The 26,162-nt window shown below is 43.9% G+C and overlaps 1 protein-coding gene across 3 annotated transcripts in view; it reads right to left on the bottom strand.

The window, feature by feature from the left end:
- Clasp1 (cytoplasmic linker associated protein 1) overlaps window positions 1-26,162 on the bottom strand; it is a 223,879-nt gene that overhangs the window by 32,797 nt on the left and 164,920 nt on the right. For all 3 annotated transcript variants that reach the window (XM_027417839.2, XM_027417836.2, XM_035445987.1), the window contains 5 exons: window positions 23,239-23,317; window positions 21,757-21,900; window positions 12,527-12,670; window positions 11,529-11,635; window positions 77-227 (listed from right to left, as the gene is read on the bottom strand). In XM_027417839.2, coding sequence (XP_027273640.1) covers window positions 77-227; window positions 11,529-11,635; window positions 12,527-12,670; window positions 21,757-21,900; window positions 23,239-23,317 — 625 coding nt within the window. The remainder of the gene's footprint in view (window positions 1-76; window positions 228-11,528; window positions 11,636-12,526; window positions 12,671-21,756; window positions 21,901-23,238; window positions 23,318-26,162) is intronic.

Here is a 26,162-nt window from a genome sequence, read left to right on the forward strand (position 1 = left end):
AGTGAGTTCAATGTAGGAAAGACTCAGTCTGCTGCCACCTAACTGGCAAAGTTGTCCACTGGCCCAGGGTACTCACAATATCACAATCTTTCTTGCCATCTCGCTTAATTGGCTCATTCAGGTCCTCTTGACTTCGGAAGCTGAACTTTTCGATGGCTTCTGTAACTCCACGCAAAGAGCTGTAGATTTCTTCAGAGTTCAAGTTCTCTGTATCATAGTCCAGCATGCTATAATTTAAAAGAAAAGAAAAACATTTTTTTTTTTTTTTTGAAAACCTGAGGTATGTGCATAAGACCAAGGCACGGGACCTAAATGATTTAGTAATTTAGAGTAAGGCTAATTATATTTGGGGTATTTTGGTTAGTTGGGATGCAACGGGGACAGCTCTTGTCAGGGCACTACCACTGTCAATCTTCCATGTCATAGCTGGCCCCAGACACGTTACACAACACCCAGGAACCAGTGAGAGACAACAAAACCACAAGAACGTGAGAACTCAGGAGTGATATTGGTGACGGAATGCACAGGGGAATGACGGTGGAAAAGTAATTTTCTTATCTTGCAGATGAAAAAAAAGGTGGTTTGGTTGTTACTGGTCTCAAATGTACAAACTCTAGAGGAACAGGTACATGGAAATAAGCTCGGCTTACAGAGAGACTTCTGAGGAACAAAGCAAACCACTTCACAAGACCGGGCTGTGCACACCAGAATCCAATCTAGAGAAATAAGTAAGACCCTCCCTCAAAAAATACAAGACACCAGCTTGGGAGTCAGAGTCAGAGCTACCCTCACCAGGCTCCTGGGGCTCTACTTCCCATGTGGTATAACCCAGGAGCTTGCTGGGAATATGAGATTCTTTTATGAAAGCAGATCTTAAAGAGATGAGCCACCTTCCTGGATGGACACGTAAAACACTTCTAGAAATAATACTGTCTTTTATGGGAAAGTGATGCCACTGCTATCCTTTGAGACACTAATAACAGTAAAACATGAAACAGAAATGGTTTTAAAAAAGAAAAAGGCAAGGAAGCCTTTTGGTGTCCTGCAGTTTGCGGCAAGTGTTCTTTAGATGTGTGAAAAGGATACTGAACAAAGAGAGTCATGAGAAAAAACATCTACACCTCTCCTTACTGAGAATTAAAAAACAAAACAAAACAAAACCAAGAAGCACAGGATGGGTAGACAACAATGAAAGCAAAGCATGGTGGGACAATCACTAAGGACAGTTTAAACACTGATTATTTTCGGAGAGCATCTGTAGTGGCTTAAATGACACTGTGCCCCAGAGGCTCTGGTATTTGAATAACTGATCCATAGTTGGTGGCATTATTTGAGGTGTAGGTGTTAGGAGGTGTGGCCAAAGCCTTGCCTACCTTCCTGCTTGTTCTCTCTGCATCATGCTTGCTTTTGAAGATATGAGCTCTCAGTTTCCAGTTCCTGCCATCATGCCTGCCTACTGCAATGCCTCCCTGCCATGATGGACTCTTATCCCTCTGGCACTATAAACCCAAATAAAATTTCTTCTAGATGTTCCCTTGGTCATGGCATTTCATCACAGCAACAGAAAAGTAACTAATCCCGAAGTCTGTGACTGAGTCTGGGCTGTTGCTGTGAAGAATCTGGCCAGGTTGCTATGTAGAGGAATGTGGAAGACTTTGGAACTTTGAGCTGGAGAGGTGACTGACTGCTCTAAGAAGAGCCATCCTAGTAGGAGCCCAGAAGACAGGAAGGAGTGGTGAGAGCAGTGCGGACAGCAGCGGCTCAGCTCAAGAGGCTTCAGAGGGGAACAGTATTAGGAACTGGGCTAGAGAATGTTCTTGTGATATTCTGGGAAAGAATCTGTCTGCCCTTGTCCCTAGAACCTGCCTGAGGCTAAATTTAAAAGTAATTGGACTAATTTCTTTGGGGGAGGAAATTTCAAGACAGGATAACATTGCATCTGTAGCATGGTTGTTACTGACAACTCTTATGTAGTCTACAAGGAAGAAGAACAAGCGGGGCAGAGAGCAATAGAACATGTATATTGTGGAAAGAAACAGAGCTAAGAAGCATCATGCTGTCTCCACTAGTCAAGACTTATGCTACAAGAGGGGCTGTAGCAAATAAGGACAGGCCCCATGGTCTGCAAAGAAACGAAGGGAAGGATGCCCTCAGTCAAGACCACATGCAGCTAAGCTTCTAAAATGTGAAACAAAGTCTAAGGAGTTTTCCGCTCCTATAAAACAACTGAATACATGTGTTGCTATGCTGAACCAGGTAAGGATATCCATGTGGTACTGGCTTTAGAGGCATGAAGGATGTAAGAGGGAAAGGGTTGTAGTCTTCCTTCAGTTTCAGAGAGTCACTGAGGGCAATGTGTGGTGAGGAAATCCCTACATGGCTGCTTCGAGAGGGCAAGAGGCTATGAGATGCCACTCCGAGAAGCTGTGAATGTGAAATCTGTTAACAGTGGAGAGAGACTGCAAGATGTTGGAGATGGAGATGCCAGTCATGAGGTATCTGCCAAGGAAAGCTGCACACAGGAAGTAGAACCAGTCCTAGGAAGAGATACACATCACAGGCAGCAAAGCTGGAGGGGCAGAGCCATTTGAGTCCTATGAAATGAAAACCCCAGACATGGACATGGAGCTAGAGGATTCAGCATTTGCGCCGATGGGTTTCAGTCTTGTTTTGGTTTAGGATTTCTTGACTGTGCCATTATTTCTTCCTTCTGGAATGGTGGTGTCTATTCTATGCCATTATATATTGGAAATACATAACCTGTCTTGATTTTACAGGGGGTTATACTTGCCTAGAGTCTCTGGAGACTTTGGGCTTTCAGAATACGAAAGACTGTGAGAACTTTTGAAGTTGGACTAAATGTATTTTGTATCATCATATGGCTGTAAGCCTGGGGGGCGGGGGCCAGGGAGTAGAACACAGTAGTTTAAATGAGAATGTCCCACATAGGCTCTGATATTTGAACATTTGATGCCAGTTAGTAGCACTGTTTGGGGATTTAGGAGGTATGTCCTCCTTGATAAAAGTATATCACTAGGCTTTGAGTATTGTAAAGTCTTGCCCCGGTTTGTTCTCTCTGCTTCATGCATATGGTTTGAAGATGTGAGCACTCAGCTTCTTCCTGCCATGCCTATGCTGCAGCATGATCCCTTTGAAACCAATAAGCCCAAATTAACTTCTTTCTGTAAGTTCCTTGGTCATGATATTTTATCACAGCAATAGAAAAGTAACTAACAAGGTATTCAAGAAGAGATGCTGAAAGCTAATTTCACTTAGTCCTGAGCTAGCTGAGGAGCTGGTGCACTCAGACAATCCTTGACTGTACAGAAACAAGCAAGCAGCATTGTTAGTTCTTCCACAAAATGAGAACTGAGGTACAAGGTGTCCAATGGTGAGATCTGTTCCTAATGGCAACACTGCCAAGCCAAGCACAGCACAAGAAGTAGATGTCTTTTAAGTTAAACATAATCAGAATTGTCCAGATCTCTGCCTGCTAGAGGGTGCAATGACCCAAGTATTTTCTAATGCTGGCTACAGCAACAGCCCTGAGTTCACTATCATAAGTGGAAGCTACTAGCCTCACACTGCAACACTGGTCCAGACAGAATCCTTTCCTGATAAATGGAAGAAAGCACATATCATCTGTATTAGGAGAATTCAGACAACACATGCCAACTCAATGGCCTTGGCACTCAGTGAAAAGAACCATGAGCTCTGAACACATCTGCAGCTGAAACCCATTGTGTGCACCCATGAGAGGTTAATTTAAAACTAAACCAAGCAGAACTCTAGGGTTCTATGCATTCTGAGTTCACAGGCTGTCCCCAGGACAACTCTCCAGAAGTGTTAAAAATATGACTGGAGAGGACGTTCCATGTCCATTTCCTGGGCATTCTGCAACACCAGCTTATGTTCAGAAGTGTTTATACATCTGACCAGTACACTATTTTTATATAGAAAGACTGAGTATTATGACTCAAATGAAATATATATACAAGATGTAAAAGAATGCCTTAAATACTTTTAATCACAACAACCAAATAGCATAGCCCATGCAAAATAAAAAAAACAAAATCAAAGAATTGAAAGAGTGATGGATGGACGAGAGGTGGTCTGGAGAAACGTTCAATCTTTTAAGGGATGTCACAATATTATTTTCCATGTGTTGCTTCAGAGAATGTTGGCTTTCAGATAATTCACCCCATGATTTTCAACCCAAACTCCCTTAAAATATTTCATTTCAGTTCAAATGACTGCACCATCACAATAGCCTCTTTTGAAGATAAGAAAACAAAGGCTCTGCCAGCTCTCTTTTCACTTTCCAGGAATGAACTAACTCCAGCTGCCAACTTGGGAGCAGCGTGCGCGTCCATACCCACTGAGGCCATTCCTGAGGTGTCCTTGTCCAAGTGCCCCTTGGAATGAATCTGAAGTCATGAGCTCCAGGTGTGAGAGATAACTGCTTTCTAGTGATGGCTATCATTCCCTTTTCTTGCTTCTTCTATGATATCTATAGATCTATAGATTAAGTCTTTTGAAGACCAATACCCTTTAAGCCTTCATTTCTTGTAAAAAAAAAAAAAAAAAAAAAAAAGAATTTCCAAGGAAAGCTGTCATCATGAAATGGGTGGGACAAACAACCCTAAATCTGTCTTTAAAAAAGACATTTTTTTTTTATATTTTGTGTATGTATGTGCATGTATGTGGGGGTGCATGCTTGCATAGGGACTCACAGAGGCCAGAAGCGGATGTCAACTCCTGAGACCTAAAGTTACAGGCATCTGTGAGTCACTGAAGTAGGCACTAGGAGTCAAACTGATAGAGCTGCCAACCCTGAGACTTGAGGAATGACACATGGGGACCAGGGGGAGGGCCCAGAAGCAGACTGTGAAGAGGCTGATGAGGTGAACCTGTATGTGACACATAATGCCCCGTTTAAGCTTGAAGACAGTCCCAGGACATAATCTTTTGGGTTAAAGGTCAGGCCTTGATCACCTGTAAACATTTTGAATAGACAGGGAGGGTGTCCTTAGGAGTCTAGGAGTGTCACCCCACACTGCAGCCTACTGCAGCCAGTGGAGCCCTGTGGAGAACCAGGTGGGGGGTGGGAAGAGACACTGGGTCAGGATGCCAAGAAGAAATCAAATAGATTGAGGAAGTCTGCTCTGAACCTTTCTTTTCTGTCATTCTGTCTCTGAATACAATACAGAGAAAAAGAATAGTTCTGTTAGTCTCCTAAACCCATCTCCACTCAGCGTTCTCCTTATGTCTTTCCCCCGACCCTCCATGCTGGACATTGAGACTAGGGCTTTGTGCACAACAGGGAAAGACCCTACCCCAGAGTGTCACACCCCAGAGTGTCAGTGTATATTAACTGTTATCAACTGGTTAGATAGACCAATGTGTTACTATGTGCTTATGGGAAAGGTGATTCTGGAGAGGGATGTCCTCTGGACGGTAATCTTGATGGTGGGCTGGAAGACTGCTGGAGTGAGGTTCTGTGTGTGAAAGGCTATGCAGGCCAGCATGCTGGGGGACAGCTGATTAAGCACATCTATACTGGGTGACAAGGCTAATCTCAAAAAACAGTGACAAATGCAGTTATCATTAAAAAGTAGATACAAGTCTGTGTATCAGCGGTCATGGGAACCCATGGCTGCTGCTCCCTTGTTTTCTAGGTTTACTTTTTAAATTCTTAAAATTTATTATCGTGTGTGTGTGTTGTGTGTGTGTGTGTGTGTTGTGTGTGTGTGTGTGTGTGTGTGTGTGTGTGTGTGTGTGTGTGTGTGTGTGTGAATATGATGTACATGTGGAAGTCAGCGACAACTTTGTGGAGTTGGTTTTACCTTCCACTTTTCTGTGGGTTTCAGGGACTGAACTCAGATGGTCAGGCATGGGCACGTCATCTCACAGACCCTCTGGTTTTCTTTCTTTCTTTCTCTCCTCTCTCTCTCTCTCTCTCTCTCCTCTCTCTCTCTCTCTCTCTTCCTTCCTTTCTTTCTTTTTAAAAAAACTTAGCTTTGGATCTTTATGACAGTATCCAAGAGACCTGGAACAGGTGTCTGGAGGAATACATAGAATTTTTTTGGGATCACTAACATAACTGTTTTAAAACCTGACAGAAGCCATGTCATTCTAGATTTGTAACGCTGTCACTCAGCCAGTGCCAGGCAGCTTCACCTCCCACCAGCAGCCGATGCTTGCTATAATAATGTCCTGTCTCAAAGTAGAGCATCTTTCCCAATTAATGCATTTATTTGTTTGGCAGTACTGGAGACTGAACCTAGGATCTCATGCATGCTAGGTAGGAGCTCCACCACGAAACCATAGCTTCAGCCCCTGGTAGGGCCTCTTTAGGGAGATGGGACAATGAAGCTACCTATCCTGGTGGTTTTGTTTGTTTTTGTCACCTTGACTTAAGCTGGAATTATCTGAGAAGAGGAATTGAGAAAATGCTTCCATCACATTGCTTGTAGGTATAGGTAACTCTGTGGGTATTTTCTTGACTAGTGATCCATATGGGAGGTCCCTCACTATGGGCAGTGCCATGCCCTGGGCAGGTGGTCCTGAGTGGTTTAAGAAAGCAGGTTGAGTAAGCCATGAGAACAAGCCAGTAAGCAGCACCTTCCACGGCTTCTGCTTCAATTCCTGCCCTGATTTCTCTAGAAGATGGACTACAAGCTATATGGTGAAATAAAGCTATTCCTCCCCAAGCTGCTTTTGGTCATGGTGTTTATCACAGCAGTAAAAAGCAAACTAAGACACCAGCTCTTAGAGCATCTTGTCTGGTTTCTGTAAAACAGTGGATAAGGAAAGTAGTCAGTCTGGGCATTTGCGGCAGGGATAGCAACTTGTGGAAGCACAGGCCTCACCCCATCCTTAGTGGAGCTTTTCTGCACCTGACACTCATATTAAGGAAACTACCTACTACTGCTACCTGGACAACATGATGTATCCTGAATGACATGCTAGGCCAAACAGCTCATGAGGGTGAATGGTGACGAGTCTGGCTGGGTGGTTAAAGAAGTTACTGTCCTTAGACAGAACAGCAGCCTGGCTCTGAGCCTGTTCCTGCTCATACAGCTCACCCAGGCTCTATTCCTGCAAGGCTAAATTAAATGCAAGCAGGAATCACACCAGAGGAGCTCAGAGGCTTTCCAAAAGACCCAGGGCAACTTTGGAAACACAATAATATTGTGACATTTTGAACAAATTTAACAGGTAGCATGTTACCTGGGAGAGTAAGAGCGCCTGAGAGTCTTGTGGGAGGGAGCGGTGGGAATGGAGTTAGGCTGAGAAAAGGGAGGTGGGGGCTTCGATAGCCCATCGGCACTCCAACCCCACAACCGACTGCAGTGATCAGAAGAGGAAAATCAGAGAGAGAAACATAGAAGCAAAGGGGAGGGGAGGAGGAAGACCCTCCACCAGAGTCCCATCAAATTAGCTGGAGCAAAATTTGATACTTCATACACAGAGAAAATGAACAGGTTCATTTTACACTTTACTCCTCAGTAAGACTGTTTGTATTCTTTTCTTTCCCAACCATAGGCTAAGCTGACTTCTGAAGAGTCAACTAAGATCCCAAGTTTAGTGTACATACCTGTGAGAGGGCACACCTGCCTGCCTGGGCTGGACTTGCATCGGAAGCAAGTCCTTAGGAGAAACTAAGGATGCTCAGGTTACCACCCTAATGGTTATTTCAGAAAGGGCCAGAGGTGGTGTGCTCTCAAGACTTGATTCAAGCAGGACAGAAGCAAGGAGATGCTCCAGGACCACACTATTGTGATTCAGCACTTCAGAGAGATCTGGTGGGAGCTCAGAGGACAGAGTGCCACTGGAGGGTGAGTGAGTACATGGGGGCAGTTAGTCTCAACTGGCCAGCTCAGAGGAGGAAATAGAATAAAGAAATGAAACAGCATTCCTCTGCTTCTATACCATCCAAAGGAAACTAAAGCACACCTGGTATCTATTTATCTATTTGCTCGCCACAGTGTCACTACCTGGCCTGGGTTTGCGGAGGTCCCAGAGAAAGTTCTAACTTCTGCTACAGAGCAGATCCACAGCATCCTGCCTGCTGCAGCACAGTTTGTACATGTGTGTATGTATAGAGATCAGAGGACAACCTCAGGGGGCCTTCTATGTTTTATTTGAGACAAGGGTTCCCTCTAGCCTGGAACTTCACTATGTAGGCTAGCTAAGCTAGCATGTACGTTCTGGGAATCTGTTTGCCTTTATCTCTCAGTACATTATTGCTGGGAATACAACAATGGGCCATTGTGCCTGGCCTTTAAAAAAAAAGGTTCTGAACTCAAGTCCTAATGCTTGCAAGGCACATGGTTTATCAACTGAGCCATCATCAACTTCAGGTCCCTCCAACACGGTTCTCACAGCAGGTATCACTAAGTGTCAGCAGCTCTGAGCAGGGTCACAGAACCCATTTTGTAGGGAAAATACAGCTTGGAGATGAGAGGTCATCACGGTGCAAGGCACAAAGGGAATAGAGGTGCTACTCAGGCCTGACTCTGAGTGTGGGCCCGGGCTTGCTGTGAACCCTTTGCCATATTCTATAGGTGCTACTTCACTCCGACAGGAGAAACACAAGAGCTGTCTGCAGGGTGGCCTTGTCAGGGTACCCAGAGGTGACTATGCAGTTCCATTCTGTTCTAGGACACCCTTATCAGGATCATCTGCCAGACTGGAGCAAGACCCTAGACACTTGGAACTGCAACTCCTTCTCTATCACAAAATCATAATGGGTAAAGTGAGCTAAAATATGAATATCTGTTAAACGATAAAATAGGTCCAAAATCTCTGCTCAAATATGTCATGCATGTTCACTAGTTGGGAATGGCTGGCAGCCATCCCACTCTCATAATGAGATATTTACAAAGTGTTGGCCTGCTGACATCTCCAACACCACTGGGTTGATGAAAAGAACCTCCTCCCTGGACAAATCTAAAGCTACCATCATATCAGAGCTGTTACCACTTTTGAACCATCCCTTGTTATCACCATGATCAAATCATAGAACTTTTGAGCAAAAAACCATTTGTAATCCCTAGTTCAATTTGATGTTCAGAATTAAATAAACAAATATCTGGTCTTATTTTTTTCCTCTTTAGAAAAAAAAAGCTATCACTTTATAGTCAAAATCACGCTTCAAGGGTGCACTCAGAAACATGTCGGAGGGTGTACTGTGACATGTGTGTCACCCTCTGGACATGTGGCAGGCCTCTAAACTCTTCTGCTCAGTCTAAAACTGCATTTCTTTTATAGTTTCCCTAGTAGAAAGCACGCCACCCGCCTGAGTATTTCTTCCAATGACACAATCAAGTGGGCATTTTTCGCCAGGAGACAAAACATCTCTCCTATTGAGCTCAGGCTGGTTCAGGCTGGCCTGTGATCTAAGCACTGAAGGGGGACTTTTATTTATTTATTTTTTTTAACAGATAGAAACTACATTAACCAAGTAATTCCCTAAAAAAGATTTGGCCACAAGAAAACATGTAGGTCACAGCCAGACCTTTTGATATTGGAAATAAATCTTTTCATTTCTTTCACTTAAGAGTTAAAAAAAATAAGCTATGGTTTTGGTTTTTTTTGTTGTTGTTGTTGTTTTTTTCAAGACAGGGTTGCTCTGTGGCTTTGGAGGCTATCCTGGGACTACCTGTTGTAGACCACGCTGGTCTCGAATACAGAGAGATTCACCTGCCTCTGCCTCCCAAGTGCTGGAATTAAAGGCATGCTCCACCACTGCCCAGCCAAAAAAAGGCATGGTGGAAAAATTTATTATTTTGGAGATCTTCGAAGATTAATTTCCAGCTGGTTCTTTGATGGATTTCATTATCGTATCCACCCGTCTTTTTAAATGTAGGCATTTAATAAACAAAGTAATAAAATACTTAACTTGAGGTATAATATTTTCTTACTACATAATAATGCAATAGCGAAAAGATATATGAACTGCACATTGTGGAAGAACAGACTTCCTAATTAATAGTGCAGAGCATCATATCTAGACTAAGCAACAGTTTACAGAAAATATGCATTTTCCATAAAATTTTCACTGTCTGTACTGGACCCTGGTCACTCAGGATAAAACATATACTTGAGAGATCTTAGTATTCAGTCACACTGGGGGAAGGGCAGATGTATTTTCATCAGTTTCTGGTCACAACTGTCTAATTCTAACACTACACTGAAATCCTAACAACACAGACTGAATCTGGAGATGTAATATCAGACTAGATATTATAGGTCAGGGAGCACATACAAAGCAACATGAAAACAGCAAGATGCTATAACAGCTTATAAAACACAGCTCTCAAACAACAAACAAACAAAATCCACATGCTTTCCCCAAGAGGAAAATAGATTTCCTTTGTTCCATAATATTGGTAGTATAACTGGGGCCTGAAGAGAACTCTAGTGGTAAGAAAGGAATTCATAAAAAGTTACATTTAAAAGCACTGGTGTGCCAAGCTTGGTCTCACATGCCTGTAATCCCAGCATTGGGGGAAGTGAAGGCATGGGATCAGGAGTTCAAGGATATTTTCTGTTATATAGTCAGCTTGGCTAAATGAGACCCTGTCTCAAAAACAAAAATAAATTTGGCCATCTTTCCAGCAGATGGAGACCTTTATCAGGCAAGGGGACATTTGGCATATTCTCATTGCATTTTAAGACCTTGTGATAGTACAAAAGTCTTCTAGACCAAAGACCTCGGCTTCCCATAGATAAAACTTGGCACTTGAGGCCCTTGCTGGTCCAGAAAATGTATGGCTTCATAAAGCCACCACTCTAAGGGACTAGGTAGTCCCAACCTACATGAGGGAGTCATCAAAGTCTCCCTGAAGACTTCTAACAACCCCGAGACAGAGCACTTTCTCCTTTGAAGTCAGACCTCACTGTTGGGCATGGTGGTGTATGACCATGATCTCAGCAACCTGGAGGCTAAGGCAAGATATATACGGAAAGTTCCAAGCCAACCAGGACCACATAGTAGACCCTGTCTCAAAAACAAACACATAAAAAGTTAGGCCCCTGACTTCATAAGGCCATTGTGACGGTCCTAACAGGTAAACATACCAAACCACTGTCTTTTCAGAGCAGCATCTGCTTTAAGGGGACAGGAGCAGGCCTGGAGCAGCTCCCTGACTGGAAAACTATATCAGGCTTGGTGTAGACTCTAAAGGGTGTGTAAGTAACTCAATAAATACCATTAGGGTTCTCTATCTCTTAGAGGACACCTGACAGGCTTCCTCGGGGATTCATGTGACCTCGGTTTTAAAATCTATGAGGTATCATATCAGGCTCAGCGTTTAGAGCTAGCAGAACTACAGAGAACATGCAACACAAGCTGCTCACTGCAGCACAAGAGTTAACCACCAAAGACCACGCAGTTACAAGTAGAGGGAGAGTGGAACATACACCCCCCAATTCCTAGCACTCTGCTAGCAAACTCAGGTCTAAGTCAGGTTGCACAGAAAGCAGGGCATCTTCATTTCTCACTTCTGTGGATAGCTTACCTTGGAGATAGTCCCCCATGGGAACAGTTGGTGGGTGAGGTCAGGGGGCTGGTCCTGCTGCTGGGGTGTCGGGAAGGCGTCCGGCCAATGGTATTGCTTGGAGATCCCTGGAGCAAAGGAGTGCAGGCATCATTGTCCAAAGGCTTTATCAAACATCCAATCCAACCCCACTTCGCCTCCTAAGTCATGTGTAAATGGGTAGGAGCTGTCCACAGTGACCTCAGACCCTACCTCCACAAATTATTAGTTGTATGGATGGATAACTGTTCTGTAGGAATCCCTGGAGCTTATTGACCACTGTCATTTATGGTGGCTAACACTGACTGCAATTCTGACATGATCCAGAATCATGTAGGAGACACTAGACATGTCTGTGAGAGACTTTTAGGACTGCACTGATGAAGGCAGGAAGATCAACCCTGAAGAGTGACAGTATCATCTCACGGTTGGAGTGTCAGGCTGAACAAGAGGAAGACAGTGAGCTGAGCACCAGCCAGCAAGCAGTCACTACTCTCTGCCTCTTAACTAGAGATGCAGTGTGACCAGCTGTCTCACACACCTGCTGCTTTTGCCATCCCTGTCATGATGACTGTGCCACCATGGAGATGTGAATGAAAATAAATCCTCCCTTTCTTCAGTTCCTCTTGTCAGAGCAATGAGAAAAGGAACTAATAGAGCTGTGTTAAAGTGATCCACACAAGTAAACACTTCTCCATTACAGAGTTAAAATATCTACGACAGATTCAAAGAAAGAATGAATAATAAATAAAACAACTTAGGAAACATTTAACTGACTCAACAACCTTACCCTAAGAAAAAGGCCACATATGAGGACCAAGTCCATTCACTTCCAGGGCGTATGCGAGGACCAGAAAGGACCCCCAACCTCCAAAGGCTCACAGGCTATTAACAAAGAACAAGGAAGCTGGCTGTCCATCAGCCTTGCCGCTGAGTAAGGATCACTTGGAGGTCATGACCACCACAACCAGGGCACTTACCACATTGGTGTTACTGGAGTTCTTGAGGTGGTTTTGCAGGAGTTTGGTGGCACCATCCTGGAATGTTTTTGGCAAGGCACCAAGTAACATGGTAAATTCAGGAGTGTTCAATTCAAACAGAGAGATGAGCACAATCTGTGCTGCCTAGAAAAAGAAGGCATGGCTAAGTGATGTCTGTACACCACAGAAAGTTCACTAATGTTCTTTCACAAGGAGAGCATTTGTGTATAACAGATCTGGAGGAAATGGTAACATCAGCCACTGGGAGTCCGACATTAATCTGGAACATTCCCTGCTTCTGTTTTAGTGCTCTGGCCTTAACACATTTCTTTTGTTGTCTAGCACTAGGAAGAAAGCTAGTAAATAGAACAATAAAAACATACTAGATGTTTAAGATTGCTCTCATTCTACTGAGAACTGGACAGGCTGGCAGGGTACCCTGATGTACCCTGGGAAGAGGGAGCTTCTAGGTAAACCACTGCTGGGTTTATCTTGGGACACTCCACCCACTGCACTTGACTAAGAAACTACAAATTTTAAATACACATGAAAAATTTCTTCTTTTATGCCTTAGAACCAAGAACACAGACTTTGGGGAAATGAACGGGATACTGATGATAGACAAAAGCACACTCTATTACCTTTAGGGAAGTGTGTTATTAACTGAAGTAACAATGCAGGGACATTTACAGTGATGGTGGCACATGGGAAAGCAATGAGGTAAGGACAAGAGACAAGGAATTTCCCACAAGGAAGTGCTCCTGAGGGAGTTAGCTGTATGCAGTCTGAGTTTAAGACCCAAGGATTCAGGAATTAATGAGGAGGCTGGCTTATAAATGCTAAAGCAGACATAGTGGCACACACCTTTAATCCCAGCAGATCTCTGAGTTTGGGGCAGCCTGGTCTACATTGGGAGTTCCAGGCTAGCCAAGAGTGAAGAGGGAGACTTTGTATTAAACAACAACCAAACAAAAACTAAGCTAAAAGATACTTCTAGTAAATGCCAATTATCATTTCCTGTTATTTTCTAAGAGTCAAGAGAAAGGAAAAGATATTATGCAAACTATTTCTAAAGATACAACAGTTTCTTTATATTCTTTAGAAATAGTTTCTATTTCATTTTAACTAACTGTATGGCATCTTTTCAGAGACTATGCTTTTTAGGATTGCAGTCAAGTATTTGGGATATTTTTCCTTGATATAGGCTCAAATAAAAAACTAAGTAGAATATTCTTTGTGGGACCAAAAATTATTTTTCCACTTTCTAGAACTGAAAATCTCCAGGCACCATTTCTTCCCCTGATCCTGAAATCAGTCAGCAGCATTTCCATCCAGACACAGTGGCCAGAGTACTCTTACCACATACGAGGACATGGTTACTGTTGTCCTATGATAAAACACACTTCCTTGGATTTAAGCATCATCCAAAACCATCTGTTTCCCAACAAATGAAGGTACTGTTAAAGTGAATTTGTACTAACAAAACCAACTTCAAAAAATGTGCAAATTAATTTGTACAGTTAAAAACCTTTAACTAGATGTTAGGACAACCTCACACACATGCAGAAAAATCTCATGAGAAGGAGAAAGCAGGCAGGGGACTGGAATTTCAGCAAGAAAACACAAGCATGATGTCACTGCAATAAGAAAGCACAGACACTCAGCTTTTATGTGTAGAAACTGGCACCTGAAAACTGCAAAAATCCATTACTGCACTCTTACTTTTCATTTTTGAAACAGTCTCAAGTTGGTCCTGAACTTGCTATACGGAGCCAATGATGACTGAACTTCTGGCTTTCCTGTCTCCATCTCCCGAGTACCAGGATAACAAGTAATGGCTGTGTACTACTATGCCCATACTATGAGGAGCTGTAGATGGAACCAGGGCCTTGTGCATGCTAGGCAAGTACTCTACTCACTAGCTGAGCTACAGCCCCAGCCCCACTACTAGATTCTGGAATAGTCTAGCTTCATGTGAAATGTGCCTTTGTCTTTAAGAGACTGTATTTCCTTCCAGGATGATGTTACATAGCACCACAAACCTGAGTTTTTCCATGATGCTAATTAAAAAGCAGCATCTTTAAGGACAGGAGGCCTATAGCCCTAGACAATGTGCAAATTCTTGGCTATTTAATATGAGTACACTTATTTGAGGAAAGAAAGTGCACAATAAATTCTAACTCACTAGTCTTTCTTCAAATAATCTCAATGCTAAATTTAATGGATACTATAGATAGATAGATAGATAGATAGATAGATAGATAGATAGATAGATAGATAGATGGTACCTCCCTAAGCCCTGGGTATTTATGATTTTGCCTTTCTCCCCTAGCTATTCTATTAAATATGGCAGTGAACTACATTTGGAACCATTTCACTGGTAAGGTAGTTAAACACAGGCACACACGGTCACACATTATATTAACTGCAATTCTCAGGGGCCTCATAACGGTGACTGGTATGGACAATGTAAGGGCAGACAGGAGGGTGTGCTTGGAATTAGTACACGGGCTCAATCTACCTGTTTACAACTTTCTTCCAAGTTTCCTTCTCCAGGCCCAGAACAGGTAGGAACTGACCTAGTAGGGGCATCCTCCCCTGCTCGACTATGCTGATGCTGACGCTGACGCTGACGCTGGGACTGGTGAGCAGAAGAGGGCAGGGCGCATTAGAAAGCGGGAGAGGTCACTCAGGGCTGTTTGCTGGCTCAGAGAGAGTGAAGCTTCATCAAGGCTCAGGCCCCTGAGCCAGAAGTCAGGGACAGCATACAGGTTTGTTTGCTGGGTTCCTTATTTAACCATAATCCTCCCTAAGGGAAGGAGAATTCCTGCTTCCTGTGATATGAAGGGCAATCAGAGGTCAAAGTGAGACTTGAGAGGGAGTCACAGTCATGGTTAAGTTCAGAGTCAATTCTTAGATTTTTAGATTAGACTATGCAGTTGCTATGTACACACACACACACACACATACACACACACACACACACACACACACACACACACACACACACACAGAGAGAGAGAGAGAGAGAGAGAGAGAGAGAGAGAGAGAGGCATGCACACATACACACACCCTACACATTTTTATTTTTTATTTTTTTTTTAATACCCTACATACTTTTAAAATTGACATTTATTTGTGTGTGTGGTGGGGGTGTGCCATGTACTACAGCATGAATATGGGGACAAGAAGACAACTTGTAAGAGTCAGTTCTCTACTTTCACACATAAATTCTAAGAACCAAACTCAGGTCATCAGGCTTGGTGGCAAGAGGCTTTGCCCTCTGGGTCACCTTGGTCAAAAGTCATTTAGGAATTTCATGCTTCAGAGATCAATTACATACTTTCCCTGATGCAGCCAATGGCATTTTTATACTTCCCAGGTTTCTTTGCCATGTCTTCATCTCTCACATTTCTCAAAACATTTAGAAGCCAAGGAATTGCCAAGCACTGTGAAAGGTCCCTGATAGTCCACTGACAAGTTATACAACATGAAATAAGCAGACATTCGGCATTTAGAATCCTGAAGTTGGGACAAGCAATTACATACTCTGGCTGGTCATTGGGGTACACACCTGCAACTCCAGCACTGAGAAATTCCAGGCCAGCTTGAGCGTCATGAAACCCTGTCTCAAAACACCCAAGGGCTAGAAGAGCTACACAGTGGTAGAGTGCCTTGCCTAGTATTCCAAGGCCCTGGGCTTGAGCTCTAGCACAACATATGCACACATTCACACACACAAGAAACAAACAAACAAGTACATTTTATGGGGAAAATTCTATTGCCTTTAACTAGATGGCCTTTCATAGATCACATGACTTCTTAAGTGCTGGAAAGAGCCCGGTCTTCAATCTGTTTCCTAAACAGCAGCAGCAGCAGCAGCAAATCCTGAACAACCCTTATACATCAGCAAATGAGGCTCCAGGATCTGTTTCTTACTGTAATCAAGCCTGCCCTAGATGCCCCAGGTAAGTAATACCAGCCCCTTGCAGATAAAAACAAGACCTCGGGAGACTAAATGACTTGCTCAGCTGCATGGGTAGAAGCCAAAATGAGGCCAAACAGCAAACTTGTTTCTATGGTAACATACTCCATAACCTTCCACCAAACAGTGTACTGTGGAAGGTGCAGTGACCTCTAAGTCTGGCACACACACTTCCACAAAGAAAAGATTAATGTTAAAGTAGCCAGTCCAGGAAGGGCCAGGTGTCTCTGGGAGCCTTCACCCGCCAGTCTGGTAGGCAATATCCTTTTAATGCTTTGAGTGTGGTTTTGGTTTTGAGAAATACCTTAAATATACCTTCTCCTTCTATGTGAAACATCCCTAAAAATGGAGCTAAGAAAGGAACAAAAGGAATATTAAAAATATTGGAAATTAATGAATCTGAACGCCAACAGCCTGCATCAGTTTCAAATGCTTCAAAGCAGCCATTGGTATGGCTCAGTTGGTGGAGTGCTTGCCCAGCATGCATGAAGCCCTGGGTTTAATCCCCATAACTACATTAAGCCAGGTGTGAGACCCGGAAGTATATAAACTGGGTGTAGTGTCAAGGGCCTGTAATCTCAGAACTTGGAAGGTAGAAGCTAGTGGATCAGAAGTTCAGGGTCATGGGGATAAATGGGGGGAGTGTTAAGAGTGCACAGTGTTCTGGTAGAGGACCCAACCAAGTTTGTTCCTAGCACCCATGTCATCAGCTCAAAACTATGTAACTCCAACTCTAGGGGATGATGGCTTCTTGTAGACTCCAAGGGTACCTGCACTCACACATGCTAACACCCACATTCAGACACACAAAGATACATAATTTAAAAATAATAAAGGGGCTAGACAGATGGCTCAGTTTATAGAGCACTTGTTCCTCTCGTAGAGGGCCTGAGCTTGGTGCTAACATCCATATAGTGGCTCACAACCTCCAGAACTCCAGTTCCAGGGATCTAATGCTCTCTTCTGACACTGGCAGGCACCAGACACAGACATGGCACACATATACACATATACACATACACACATACATACATACATAATACACACACACACACACACCCATACACATAAAAATTTTAAAGTCTTTTTTAAAAAGTAGTTGAAAGTCTTCCTCAGCCACATAGTGGCACAATGACAAGGACTTTCACAGGCTGGGGAGGCCTGTGAAATGCTGGCCAGGCAAACATGAGCATGTGAGTTCAGATCCCAGCATCCATGTAAAAGCTGTTTGTGGCATGTGCCTGTAACCCCAATACTAACTAAGGCAGGGCACAAATGTGGGTAGAATGGGGGCTCACTCACCAGCCAGTCTAACCAAAACAGTAAGCTGTAAGACACAAACTACATCCCAATTTCTCCAGTACATCAAACAGGGCACTGAAATAAAAGTGACTCTTTGCTCAGGAAGTGGTAAGCTATGGTGACTTAAAGTGAGTCATTTGTGGCTGAGTAGTTTATGGGGCCAAAGACCACATATTGGAATATCATATCTTTTATTTATTTTTTTTGGGGGGGGGTTCGAGACAGGGTTTCTCTGTGGCTTTGGAAGGTGTACTGGAACTAGCTCTTTAGACCAGGCTGGTCTTGAACTCACAGAGATCTGCCTGCCTCTGCCTCCCGAGTGCTGGGATTAAAGGCGTGCACCACCACTGCCCGGCAGAATACCATGTCTTAATGCATCTATTTAGATTGATAATAAGGCTTCCCTAGTCAGCCTTGTACACTCAGAGCCATGACACCCTGGATGATTAAAAATGAGATGATTAAAAATGATTAAAAGAGAGTGTCTAGAATGTTGAGGTACACCTACTTAGTAAATGAACTTCACCATAGTTTGCAGAGAGGCCACAGTAAGTAAGTAAATAAATGGATATATATATATATATATATATTATATATATATATATATATATATATAATCCCTAGGGCTGGGGATATAGTTCATTTGGTAAAGTGCTTGCAGGCAAGTATGAGGACTCACATAAAGACCTGGGCATGAGGTCAGTGAGATGGCTCAGTGGGTAAAAGTGTGATCAAAACTGATGACTTGAATTTGGCCCCAGGACTCCATGGTGAAAAAGAACTGACTCTCACGAGTTGTGCACTGACCTTATACATGTGTTGTGGCATGTACCCTTCCCCATAGGTGATTAAAATAATGAGCAACAGCTCCTAGACATGGAGATACATGACTGCTACTGCTCTGTTCTTGTATTTTCTTAAAGATTTTTTGTTTATTTATGAGTGTATGTCTGTGTTAAGAGTCTGCCATGTCTATGCAGATGTCTGTGGAAGCCAGAGGGGTGACAGATCCCCTGGAGCTGGAGTGAGGGGTGACTGTGAGCTGCCTGAGGTGGTGATAGGGACAGAACTCGCATCCTTAAGAGAAGTAAGCACTCTTAACCACTGAGCTCTCTCCAGCCAGGCATCAGTAAGGCAGGGATGAGGAATCCCTGGGACTCACTGGCCAGACAGCCTAGCTTACTTGGAGATCACCAGGCCAGTGAGAAATTCTATCTCAAAGCAAAACAAACAAATAAAAAACATAGAACCTAAGGAAACAACATCTCATCTGAGGTTGACTTCTGGCCTCCACACATACACACAAACCTCCATACTTAAGAGCTAAAGAATTACCAAATAATGATGTAAAGTTTCTGCTACACTATTGCAAGAGTTTTGAAAGCACAATGCAAGGCTGGCCTCAAGTACAGGTCCCATGTCATTCCCCCCAGTGAGTGGGATTTGGGAGGGTGAGAGATACGCCTCTCATCATCGTCATTCAGAGGAAGGGATGTGAAGATACAGTTAAGGCACCTAGATGGTTAACTTTGAGACAAAGGTAGAAGTAACCTGAGTGCATATGACCCAGTTAGGCAAGCCCTGAAAAGAGGCCGAGAGACTCAGGGAGAGAAATCCTCCTGCTGGCAGAGGAGACCTTGGGGGAGGGGGGCTGATGGGAAGTCTTTAAGTCATCGGGGCATGCTCAAGACTGCATTATTAAGACATTTCTCTCTGCTTCCCGTTGGTTTTGTGAGTCCCTCTGTATCTGCATCCCTACCAAGATGGCACTCAACAGAAGTGGCAAAAATACCAGCACCATGCCCTTAAATCCTAGACTGCTAGGCCTTTCATAAACAGCATTTGACTTGTGTCTCATCATTTTGTTTTGACAAAATATTAACACATCTTTACACCTGGAGTTGGGATGCTAGTGACTCTAAGGCTTTTGTTATATTTGGTAATCCTGTCATTTTGAAAATGACAACAAAAACATCTGTTTCTGACTTCTAAATCAAATAAAACTACCGAACCATCTACTACTGCATCTTCTGAATCCCAAAGTGGCTCATTGGTTACTTTGCCAATGGAATTTCTTCTGACAAATACTTAGAGGTTTTACAAAACAATAGTAAATTAAAACTATCATTTATCAAAGGGGCTACAGGAGAGTAAATGGCAGAGATGCTCTGGTCTTGGTGCCCGAAGAGCAACTGGGAAATCCACGTAGCACTTGCTCTCCATCCTGCTTGGCGTCATTTCCCCAGTTTTTCCTATAACTTGCTATGACACATGCTTATCTCATTAGAACCTGGGTCCTGAGAAGTACCTTGGTGGCTCTCAGTTATGGAGTCCCACCCACTCTTGGGGCACCTGTGCTATTCATGACCTCCTGTTCCCATGGGTGAGCAGAGGCATCATACCAGAAGCTTGGCCAGCTCACACCTGCTGTTGTCATTGGCTGCTGAGCTTCCAGGCCATGGATAAAGGAGAGTAAATAACTGAGAACTCACTAACAGGTAACTACAGTTTACCTGTACCTGGGCTCCATCAGTCAATCTAAACCCCCCAGTCTGAGGCTGAGAGAAATCATCTCCATCCTTGCCCGGGACAGAACAGGCTGACTACATCCCAGGAGTCACTGCCTTTGGTGGTCTAAACAACAACAGCCCCCATAGAGCCACAGGGACTGGTGCTACTGGGAGGCGGGGCCTTGGTAGAGGAAGTATGTCACTGGGGGTGGGCTCTGAGGTTTCAGAAGCTCAGCCCAGGCCCAGTGTCTCCTTTTCTTCCTGCTGTCTGCCAATCCAGATATAGAACTCTCAGCTACTCTCCAGCACCATGTCTGCCACCATGCTTCTCACCATGATGATAATGGACTGAATCTCGGAAACCGTAAGCTGGCCCCAGTCAGATGTTTTCTTTCTAAGAGCTGTCACGGTCATGGTGTCGCTTCACAGCAACAGAACACTAAGACTTCAGGGAACTGTCTGAATTTCACCCTGGAGAAGGGACAACAGCTGGAGTCTGCTCCCAAGAGCCTCCTGGCATTGGTAAAGCACCTGACTATCCAACCAGATGTGACTTTCAGGTTGTGAGGAGGAGAGGCCTGCATGGCAGAGGGACGAACCCTGCTGGGGAGCTGTCAAGGTGAGTACACACTAGCCTGGTTTTTAAGATGGGTTCTGGGGATTGGCCTCGTGCTTTTGAGGCAAGCAAATCAATGAATCTCCCCAGCTCACAAAGCTTTTATATAAAGCAAAGGGCAACAACAGTCATATGCCACATGTGAAACCCAAGGAGAGACTGCAATGCTGGTAGAAAGAGAAAGGGGGCAGTGACAGCACCCCAGTATGACTCACTGTAGTTTGTGGGTGATTAAATGTTTTGCATGTATCAAAGGATAACATTTCTGTGAAGCAGACTACTATCAAATAAGAAATCGGCAGCCTGTGCTCCACTGTTGTATGCCTCTCCATATGGCATTTTAGAAGAAAGTAGGAAACAGTCCCTGTGAGCCAGTAAAGTAATAAAATAATAGCTTGGTGTTAGGTTTCTCCCTCCCTTCCCCTCTGCCCCCCGCCATCTGAATTCTACCGGAATCACATTCTATTTCCTTAATGTAAACAGTATTTGGCTCTTTTGAAGTCAGGAGTCTGCTGTGTCTTCCAAATGTTTCAGCCACATTTAACTCCCAGGTAACTCTGCAGCCAGTGAGCCCCAGATCTGCCGGTCCCTCATCAGAACGCATTACCAGCAGACACAGAACTACTAGTGCTTTGTTATCACAAAAGTTGATCCATCAGACTAGAGATGGGCAGAGTAGGACGCAGAAGCAGTAATAGCATGGCTTCAGTGACACGGGGGGGGGGGGGGGGGGGCCGCGCAGTGTGCACATTCCCAGGGGAATGTCTACGCATACCTAGGAAGAGTCTGCAGCTTTGCTGCAGCTCTGTGAACATACCTTTCTCACGTCTGAACTCTTTGGTTCTGTAGTCCACGTTATGATTCTAGAAACAGCAAGCCTTGTTTCACTGGAGTTTACAAAATCTGTGGGGTCCATCTGCCTGGCCAGAGACTCGATGTATCTCAGGATGGCAACTTTTACCTGAGAGACAAAGATTTTAAATGTTAAGAACATGTCACAGACTGAACAGAAGTCTCAGCTGGTAAAGCCTGCCCTCCCTCCCCTCCGCCCCCACGCTGTTTCTGCATGGGGTGACAGCCACTCCACATGCACATTCCTAGATTCGTTTTCTTTTTAAGATTTATCTATTTTTATTTTATGTGCATTGGTATTTTGCCTGCATGCATGTCTGTGTGAGGTTGCCAGATTCTCTGGAACTGGAGTTACACACAGCCGTGAGCAGCTATGTAGGTGTTGGGAATTGAACTCAGGTCCTCTGGAAGAGCAGCTTGTGCTTAAGGGCTGAGACATCTCTCCAGTCCCATTCCTGGATTTTTTGTTTGTTTGTTTTAGTTTTGAGACAGGGTTTCTCTGTATTGTTGTTTTGGAGCCTGTCCTGGAATTTGCTTGGTAGACCAGGCTGGCCTGGAACTCACAGAGATCCGCTAGCCTCTGCCTCCCAAGTGCTGGGATTAAAGGTGTGCGCCATCAATGCCCAGCCCTTTCCTAGATTCTTAAAGAGAGCAGTTCTCCCACTGGCCAGGAGGCCAAGCTCAGCTCTTAAGCCAGTTCTGTGAAGCATTCTGGGCCAGGTCCTGGGAGGAATTCCCACCCCTAGTTCATACTCTGCCCCAGTTTCTCCACTGGATTTTGATCTCAGAAGAGAGGGACTATTATCTATGAGACCAATCTGAGAGCCTCAGGAAAAGGCAGTAGTCAGGGAATAGACAGCATATGACCACACACAGCCTCTTCCTTTGTATAACATAACTGAGTTATCCTGCCATACAGGTGTGACTTTCTATCTGCCTTAGAGAACATTCTACTGAAAGTATTCTAACACTGCACTGATCATTACAGCACATGAAAACACCTTCCTTTGTTAGTTACAGCATCACCTGTGCAAAGGCTAATGAACAATTGTTGGCAGGAATAGAATTTGGCACAATTATTTTGGCAGATCCTTTTTTTTTTTTTTAAAGATTTATTTATGATGTATACAGTGTTTTGCCTGCATGTGTCCCTGCAGGCCAGTAGAGGGCACCGAATCTCATTGTGAGCCACCATGTGGTTGCTGGGAATTGAACTCAGGACCTTTGGAAGAACAGGCAGTGCTCTTAACCTCTGAGCCATCTCTCTAGCCCCACTGGCAGATCCTTAAAGATTTAGGCATTTGCCTATGCAAGGAACTAGTCACCTAGGGCCAAGGGAAATGAGAGCATGTCCAGAGAGCTGACAGAGGTGCTCCGGGTTATGCTGACATACCACAAGCCACACAGGACAGAGTGGGCAGGGAAAGCAACATCAACAGCCACCCACCTTGAGATTTGGAGTCTGAGTCTGATCCACAATAAATCTCATCAAAATGTTAAATTGTTGATCAAATGGAAAAGAATCCCTAGGACAAGAAAACAAAACCAAGTTCTTATTTCTAAAGAAATTTAGTACAGAAAAGAACATAAAACTATACAGAATATCCGGCTGAATGTATATATAAAATTACACTCACTTTTTTTTTTTTGGTTTTTTGAGACAGGGTTTCCCTGTGGCTTTGGAGGCTATCCTGGAACTAGCTCTTGTAGACCAGGGTGGTCTCCAACTCAGAGATCTGCCTGCCTCTGCCTCCCAAGTGTTGAGATTTACATTCACAATTTTATGAATGGTACTTTTCATTTTATATAAATACTAAATTAACATTTACATATACAAAACTCAGGGAAAAGTACACAGGCCACTTTTGCGTAGCTACTTTAAATTGGAAGACTAGGCAGAGAATGTAGGGAAGCAGGCGATCTCCTGCCTCCTCCCCTTCCCTGGGCATTGCTTACTAGAAGAATGGTGACCCCCACTCTCCGAGGCTAAGTAGATGTCTTTCTAGTCCTGTATGTGCAGGTGACCCTCCTACAGTCCCCAGAGAAAAAGTCCATGTGATGCTCAGTGCTGGAAATTCTCAACACAGCTATGGCTCATACAGATGCATCAAGTGCGAGCAGCTACTTCTCGTGCCTCAAGCCTGAGACTAAGCCCATGTATCACAGTCACTGTACGTGTCTGATCCAATCAAGCAAGCCTGGGGCTTCTGGCTAGGGACATCAGTCCTTTCAGTCTAACACTGTGACAATCACAACCACTAGTTTAAAATTGCATAATGGAGCTACTCGGATATAACGCCGTCCTCTTCGCAGGAAAGATATGATGGCTGAGTACCTGGGCTGAGTGATAAAGACTGTTTTCTTTGGCATCTCTTAAGAAACTTCCTACAGAGGTATGAGAAAGTGACTAAGAATGCAGGGTTGAATCTCCAATACAGGAAGAAGTGTTACCAAGTATTCCAAGACTGAAGTGGAAATTGAAGAACTAATACAAGAAAACTACAAAATTTAATAAAGGAGACCATACTATGAACCAGTGTTTTTTTTTTTAACTACTTTTTGATGAACAAATGCTTTTTTTTTAAAGATTTATTTATTATTATGTATACAGTGTTTTGTTTGCATGTATGCTTGCAGACTAGAAGAGGGCACCAGATCTCATTATAGATGGCTGTGAGCCACCATGTGGTTGCTGGGAATTGAACTCAGGACCTCTGGAAGAGGAGTCGGTGCTCTTAACCTCTGAGCCATCTCTCCAGCCCAATGAACCAATGTTTTAATCATAATTACTAATAAAAAACTAACTTGAGCTAAGTGGCAGAGCACCTGCCTAACATGTGCAAAGCCTTGGGATCCCCTTGCCCTGGAAAGTGACAAAACCAACCCAAGAGCAACCTTATTTCCACATCTATTTATATGCTGGAAGCCACAGCAGGCTACATCTAGGACAAAGTGCACTTTGGTGTTGCCATTCAAGTAGTCAACAAGCCTTTCCTGCTTCCACTTCCAGCAGGTGGAGACATGCTATTATGTTTGGGGAGGAAATGTGCCTGTTTTAGGCATGGCTGGGGGCAAGGAAGCCAGGGTAGATTAGAAAGTGGAGCAAGTTGCTCATGGTGAATAATCACTGATAAGATGCAGTGTCCTCCGGGGCCTGCAGCTAGGCCATCTTTCCAGTTCCTGCACCTATCTGACCTTTCCCACAAGAACAGCTGTACATCTCAGTTAAGTGGGTAGGGGATGGGGGATGGTGGGGAGGCGACGGACACACAAATGCCTTAGACACCAAGTTCACTTAAGTTTCCTCTATTTTTGCTTGTGCATCTGTGTGCCTATGATGATGCTGAGTATCTGCTTTGATTACTCAGTTTACTGAGAGTGGATCTCTAACATGAATCCAGAGCTCAATTCTGGCCAGTCTAGCTAGCCAGCTTGCTCTGGAGATCTCCCACCTCTGCTCTCCAAGTTTTGGGATTACACGTGTTCACTACGGCGACTTGGCTTGTACATGGATTCTGCCAATCTCTTTGGTCCTCATGCTTGTGGGGCAAGTGCTGAGTCATCTCCCCAACCTAAAATTAGCACTCTTACAAGGGGAGGTCAAGGAAAAGTAACTAACATACAATTCTATTTTTTTCCGTGTGTGTGTGTGTGTGTGTGTGTGTGTGTGTGTGTGTGCGTGTGTGTATAGGGAACTGGGTTGGGGAGGAAAGAGAAAATTCACGAGCTACATCCAACTGTATTCCTTAATTACCAAAACTTAGGACTATAATATTAATATTCCCACCATTTGAAAAAGCTTAATGTTTCATTCATAAACTCACCAGAATTGAGACACCCCTGAACTAACTCTGACTCACATGTTTTATTTGGTTTTCACAGGGTCACAAAAACATCTTTAAATATGTTACCCAAATCTATGCTTTTGCCCTTGTATAAAGCCTGGTAACACTGGATCCACATTTTAGTAAGACTAAAAGTGGTGTCAGCTGTCATGATGTCAGTGACCCTCCTTCCTACCTGCTTGGCTGTTTGCACAGCTGTATCTGACCAGACCACCCGGCCAATCCTGAGATGCCCCTCTGTAAGGCCTCATGGCACTGGTACACAGTACTGCTCCCCAGTTCTGCTAAAATGAATCATCCAGTGGAGAGTTTGGAAGCCTTATTATCACAATGTATGCAAGTCTTAGTTCTTTCAAAATCAGAAAAAAGTGTGTTCAAAATCTGTGCAAAGTACACAAGTTACAGGCTACAGCACCTGCTGGTAGCAGAGTGTAAGTCACAAATCCCACATGGCAGTTGGTCACATGGCAGCTGCAAGCATGGGTGTGATGGTGGAATGGCATATGCTAACTGAGCAAGAAGGTGC

The sequence above is a fragment of the Cricetulus griseus genome, chromosome 5 (assembly GCF_003668045.3).
Source record: "Cricetulus griseus strain 17A/GY chromosome 5, alternate assembly CriGri-PICRH-1.0, whole genome shotgun sequence".
NCBI classification, from domain to species: Eukaryota; Metazoa; Chordata; class Mammalia; order Rodentia; family Cricetidae; genus Cricetulus; species Cricetulus griseus.